Source organism: Cynara cardunculus (assembly GCF_001531365.2).
Source record: "Cynara cardunculus var. scolymus isolate 2C chromosome LG 5, CcrdV1, whole genome shotgun sequence".
Taxonomy (NCBI): domain Eukaryota; kingdom Viridiplantae; phylum Streptophyta; class Magnoliopsida; order Asterales; family Asteraceae; genus Cynara; species Cynara cardunculus.
The window spans coordinates 21,574,889-21,581,113 of NC_037532.1; the positions used below are offsets into that span (position 1 = coordinate 21,574,889).

The 6,225-nt window shown below is 37.7% G+C and overlaps 1 protein-coding gene across 1 annotated transcript; it reads left to right on the top strand.

Annotated features, from left to right (window-relative positions):
- Window positions 1–3,476: 3,476 nt before the first annotated feature.
- LOC112512625 (lactoylglutathione lyase) lies at window positions 3,477–5,785 on the top strand. The gene is made up of 4 exons (XM_025118680.1): window positions 3,477–3,637; window positions 3,719–3,946; window positions 5,390–5,465; window positions 5,560–5,785. Exons 1-4 carry the CDS (start codon window positions 3,557–3,559, stop codon window positions 5,589–5,591), a joined length of 417 nt encoding a protein of 138 aa, XP_024974448.1. The 5' UTR covers window positions 3,477–3,556; the 3' UTR covers window positions 5,592–5,785.
- The last annotated feature ends 440 nt before the right edge of the window (window positions 5,786–6,225 follow it).

The following is a 6,225-nucleotide window of genomic DNA, read 5'->3' on the forward strand; positions in this document are numbered from 1 at the left end:
CTTGTTTTGTAAGCGAAATTGAACCTAAAACAGTGGTAGAGGCTCTGGCAGATTCCTTCTAGGTTGATGCTATGCAAGATGAGCTCGTTCAGTATTGAGAGCTGAGTCCTCAATGAATGCTTCTCAACAGGAACAACTCGTGGAATTGATGACAAGCCAACACGAGGCCCTGCAAAGGGTTATTCATCTCATGCAAAGGGAGGACGCACAACCATGGCAGGCGCCCACACAAGATCAAGTGCTCGTTCCTTTTAGCGTTCCAGTTGACTACATCACCTAGATAGAGATGATGGCTCTAGGTGATCGACTTCTTCAGAAGGTGGCCGACTTCACATCCGATTTCAACAACACGGCCAAGAAAGTGGCTGCAGAAATGCGACGCTCATTGGCCGCTTTCAAATTTCGAGCGGATGTGGAGATCACCAAGGCTACCCAGGCGGCAGCAGGCATCGTGGAGCTCATTCACCAAGGTCAAAGTTATGCCTCCCATAGAACTCTACACGGCCAAGAAAAAGAAGCTTCATAAGACATCTTCTACATGTGGCGAAAGCTCCAAGAAAAGGCGGCTTGATGACAATGAGGACCCAGATCAATCTGGCCCTCAAAGTCATCAAGAGAGGGAGAAGTAGCAAGCGCAAAAATCAACAGCTGCCCCCTCTTCCTTTGCACCGGCCAAGACTAAAACGCCTCAAGTTGCGCCTGCCCATCAAGCCCATCAAGCTTAGACAATGGAGACCACAAAGCCAGAGCCTACACTTGGTGGAGAAAGCTCTGTATTACAACTCTTATCGACATATGCCTCCTCACCAAGCAAATTTGACTCGTCATCATCCAAGTGCTTCATGGAGACGGCTTCATCCAGAGAGGCAGACAAAGAGGAAGTGGTGGTGAACATCATAGAACCAGAGGAGGAGCAACCCAGCACAAGAAGGCCTCCTCCAATTACCATACCACTTTCTTCTTAAATAACTGTTGTCGTGCCACCTTCACATTGCCAGAATCACAAATCCAGAGTTCCTGTTCAAGGAACCAGAGTTGTCCCACCCACAACAAGGCCAATTCATCAAGGCAGAGCAAGAACAAGCAAAATAAGCAAAAATAGAGCGAGCAACAGCATGCCTCAGAGCTCCAAACCTGTCCAAGATCGTGTACAAGAGATCAAGGACCAGATGGATGCGATGATGAGGCCAATTCCTAAATAAAAGCCCATCGATGATTCCGATGCTAATGAGAAGATTTACACGTTCTTGTACAGCCAAAGAGATGATGCGCCCAAGTAGAAGATCAATTTACACCTAATGGCACAAGAATACATTCGACAGAGGTTTCTTCGTCATTATACGCAACTCGTTAGCTTAGTTCACTTCATGGACGGGATCAAGCAGCTGCTCGACGTCAAGAAGAGAACTTTCGCACACAACCAGATCGTCTTCTACGAATACATGGTAGAATGGTCCTAGGGTCAGATCAACATCTTTACAGACTGCAATCTTAGAAACCTCAACCCTTGGGATCTTCTTAATCTGTACTTCTATATAGACCACAAGAAGGATAAAGGTATCAAGTTTGCTCTTGCAAACTCTGCCATACGCCAAATGATGACTGACCTACTCGACTCCAGGTGCAAGGTAGACTTCCAAATCTCTCTGGACATGGTGGTCGATCAACTTAGAGTCACAGAACCCAACGATCAACTCGAAGGCATTAAGTACATTTCCTCATGGACGGTAATAGTGGATCCAGAGCTCAGGTGGTCTATCGCAACGAACATGGGGAGAAGGTGTTCTTCCAAGACGACCAGCGCATCAAATATTCAAACTCAACTCTGTGATTCATGAAGAACAACGTACACAGAGGCAGAGATCAAACCCATGGCACAAAAGAGAGAGCCACTATGCTTATCAGATCAATCGATAATGTACTGGAGTTTCATGAGTTTCTTAGGAGGTTCATGAAATTTCAACATCTCTAGGTATCTCTTTCGTAAACTTTTGAAGATTTCTCTTAGTATGTAATTTCAGTTTCAGTACTTGTAATTTTATTTGAAGAAAAGAAATTAAAATATAGAGGACCATGTTGGCCTCTTGCTTTACTAGACTAATTTTGCATTCAAGTAAGAGTCTTCCTTATTTACACTTAGGAGGAGATTGTTAGATACCCTTTTCATAAAAATGTAAGTAATAAACCTCTTACTCTGGTCAATAGGACTTAGTATAAAAAGTTGCCTAGACCAAGAGCTCGGATGCAAAGGTCACCAAGAGACAAAGCTACTCGGATACAAAGAAAGTACCTCGCATACAGAGCCCGTGCTCAAGCAAGGGAAGATCAAGTATTAAGCATCAAAAGCCTAAGAACTTGATGCAGAGCTATCACTCCAGACACAGAGCCTCTGGGTCTCCCCGCCCTTGACTTGCGCACAGAGCTTCCAACACATCTCTAAGTGTTCCAACCAGAATCTAACACGTGTGTAGAATCGGTTCCACATTTCAAGGAACGTGAAGGATGAAGATTCTGGATAAGAAGTCAGAGTTTGAAGCCTAGATTATAGTAGACTATGTTTTTTAATGACATATAAAAGGAGGTCTCCTCCTTGGATTCAAAAGATCCGAATTGCCACATTTTAGATAAGCTCCTGTGAGAGAATACTTGTGAGTATTAGATAGTTGTTGAGAGTTCTTTGTAACCTTCTTCAATTAATCGAAACAGACGACTTGTTCAACTCTTTATTCTTATTTGAGTTTTTGTTCAAATCTGCTAGCCTTTTCAATATCATAGTTATAGCTTCCGCTCATATATTGATCTAAGTTGTGATTATTGATAGATTAGAGGATTCTGGGTTCCAACAATATGTCTTTGGATTTGAGGACATTCAATTCCTTTGCTTGCATCAGTCATCTCCTCCTAAAAAAGAGGATTAAAATGTAATTTGTTGATTAGGTAGGTGCCATAGATAATAATACAATTAATCATAACTAAATAGGCGGTTAGAAATATTAGATATCTAATGAACATACCATAAAAAGTTAATGTTACATGTATCTTTTTCATATCAAAATCATATATTGGAAACATAAAAAATTAAGTATTAATCTTGATGTCTATATGAAAAAAGTTAATAAGTAAGAAAGTGAATTATCGTGTGAGAAAGAAAGTTTTAGCGAAAAGCATAAGAAGGACTTTGGACCTTAATCACCTTTAATCTTAAACTTATCCATTAATTACGTTTGATACAGAGATTGATCCGGTATATCTCATCCTAATATATATCTAAAGATGAAAATCTTGATTGCATTTTTTACCCGGACTCTCGTTCTCACTGAAACCTAACTATAGGTAAGAAAGCATTTAAAGTTTTACAAAGTGCACCTTGTAGATAGATAAGTTTTACAAATAAATCAATGAGTTTGACGGTGGTTTTATGAAATAAAGTGGCACGCGTCCATGGCTGTGCAAACCACAAAAATACGCAAAACTCCTTTTATTTATACATATATATAGAGAGATATAGATATTCAGGAAGAAAAGAATACAATCGGTTTGTTTATATGTGAAATTAATGGCTGCCGAAGGAGTTTCACTGAACCATGTGTCGAGAGAATCCTCAGATATCGATCGTCTTGCTCAGTTTTACCAAGAGGTGATCATCATTTTTTAGCATCAACTTATAATTGATCTATACTAGTGCTTTTAATTTGAATTTGAAGAGATATATATACAGATATTTGGATTCGAACGCATAGAAAGCCCTAAATTTGAATTCAAGGTGATATGGTTGAGGCAATCGCCATCTTTCTATCTCCACCTCATCGAGAGGGATCCTTCCACGAAGCTTCCAGAAGGTCCATGGAGTTCCAACGCTGCTGTCGCAGACCCTCACAACCTTCACAGGGGTCATCATCTCTGTTTCTCCGTTTCTAATTTTGACTCCTTCGTCAAAACCCTCAAGGTATATATATATTTTTATCTTAATTTCCTCTTCTTCAATAGCTTTTCACTCAATATTGTTTACTAGCTCCTTTTATCTATATATTTTTTAATTTTGTGGTTTTGTGCTTATCCAACTAACGGGAAATTTCGCATGAGAATGAGAATGAGAGTTAAAAGGGAGAAGCTTAAGAATTGATTTGTATCTGGGCTGTTGATCACCTTTAATTCCAAATCCATCTATGAATCGCGTTTGATAAAGAGATTATTTGGTGCATTTCATGCCGATCTCCATCCAAATGTGGAGATCCGTTCTTGCATTTGTTATCTAAACTCTCGTTTTCATTGGAACCCAACCCGTCCAACTGATTACTAAAAACTTTTACAAAAAAATTGTCCGAAATCGTGAAAATCCCCGTTTGTCTAACAACGTGTTATGTATATCCCTTTTCCTTCAGTCACATCCAGTGTCAATAGATCGTACATCTTCTAGCTTGTTCTCTTTCTGTTTCCTCTAGTGTTAGCTCTGATTTCTCTTGGTATCTACTGAGAGATTCCATAACAGTACTTGTACAGTTGTACTTGGAGATACTGTTGCATATATTAACCACACAATCCCAAGACTACCCTATAAACCGAGCATTAAAAATAGTCGAATTTACCCGAGACCCAAAAATGAAAATGAACTCAATCATGTTTGTAAATTCGAATTCTTAAAGGAACCATGATCAACCACACAACAAATTAACTTGACGGAAAGTAAAGTAAAGAGAAGAACGATAACAATGGATTTACGTGGAAAACCCAAAACAGGGAAAGACCACCAACAAGTCCACTATACTTGATGTTACGATACTTGGAAAAATGTAGAAATGCAGATTTTATGCTGCTAGAACATATGTCCTGCTAAAATCCGTTTGGAGTCGTATGTTACAGATCCCTGGACCGTCTAAACTCCAGTAAATACAACATTTTGACCTATGAAACTGGTTATTGTGGAAAATCCGAGAAAAGCCAAAGATCAACTTTCTCAGTCGATTAAAAATCAACCTTGATAGAAAGACTTTTGATTTAGATCTGATACAGCGTAGGATTTTTATTTAGATTTTAGGGTTTTAACTTGATGTTCTTGATGCTTTTAGGAAGACCGATGAATATTGACAAAAAAAAAACTAAAAAATGGAAAAAGAAGCCGGTATACCCTCAAGTAAGTTTTACCCACCCCCATAACACGTTACAATTAAGTTTTATAGGTCAAAATGATCTATTTAGTCAATTTAAGAAAGTCTAAGGATTTATTTGTTCAAAAAGATTGTCCAATGACTTAATTAGCTGTTAGGTTTTCGTGGGGTTTTCCCTTATAAAATAACATAGGTAAAATAAAGGATTAACACGAAATGTTTAGGACAGACTCGAACGTTTAATAATTTTAATTTAAACTAGTGATCTTGATGGTGAAATCCAGGAGAAAGGAATCGAGACGCATGAGAAGACTCAACCAAATGGGAAAACAAAACAAGTGTTCTTTTTTGATCCTGATGGTGAGTTTTGATTACCTATATATATATATATATATATATATATATATATATATATTGCATAGTAATTGAATTTGACGAATTGACCATACTGCAGGTAATGGATTGGAGGTTGCTAGCCAGCCTTGATGTGATGATCTACAAAAGTAATGAATCCAGGGTTTCTTCTTTATGGTCACAAGGTAGATGCAAACCTCTATGTACCATAGTCATGTAGAGTAAAACATCTAAAAACTTATTAGTTTTTACTCGTGTTAAGGTACCTTACTATGTGTTAAGATGGTTCCTATGGATTTTATATATATATTTAGATTTTGTCAAAACCACCCAAGTTTAGCCTTGAATCATGAGTTTGTATGGTTATTTTACAAGTCAACTAATATATAAAGTTGAAGGTTAATATGGTGTATTAACAAGATCGATTGAAAAAATAATTGCACACATGTTGAGTTTCTAAACCCATCTAAAGTTGAAGGGTTAGGGTGGGATACATGTATGATCTGAAATCCTTTCTGATATCGTTGCTTCAAATTTCAGTTTACTAAGAACTTTGAATTTGAATTTGTTTTCAAAATAGAAAACAAATAAAGTGTCAAACAACTTTGGGAAGAACAAACATATCTTTTTTATGTAAATATGGCTTACTTAAATTTGAAACTTTGACCAAACAAATGGTATGTTTTAAGTATTTGTACATTATGCATAATAGTTTGTACTTAAGAGATTTTTGAATCTTTTGCATAAATTGATAGTATTTTATGCT

Coding starts and splice junctions, on each gene's coding strand:
- LOC112512625 (XM_025118680.1), top strand. CDS start 3,557: ATGGCTGCCGAAGGAGTTTCACTGAACCATGTGTCGAGAGAATCCTCA. Junction 3,947..5,389: donor CCTTCGTCAAAACCCTCAAG/GTATATATATAT, acceptor GGTGAAATCCAG/GAGAAAGGAATCGAGACGCA. Junction 5,466..5,559: donor GTTCTTTTTTGATCCTGATG/GTGAGTTTTGAT, acceptor ACCATACTGCAG/GTAATGGATTGGAGGTTGCT.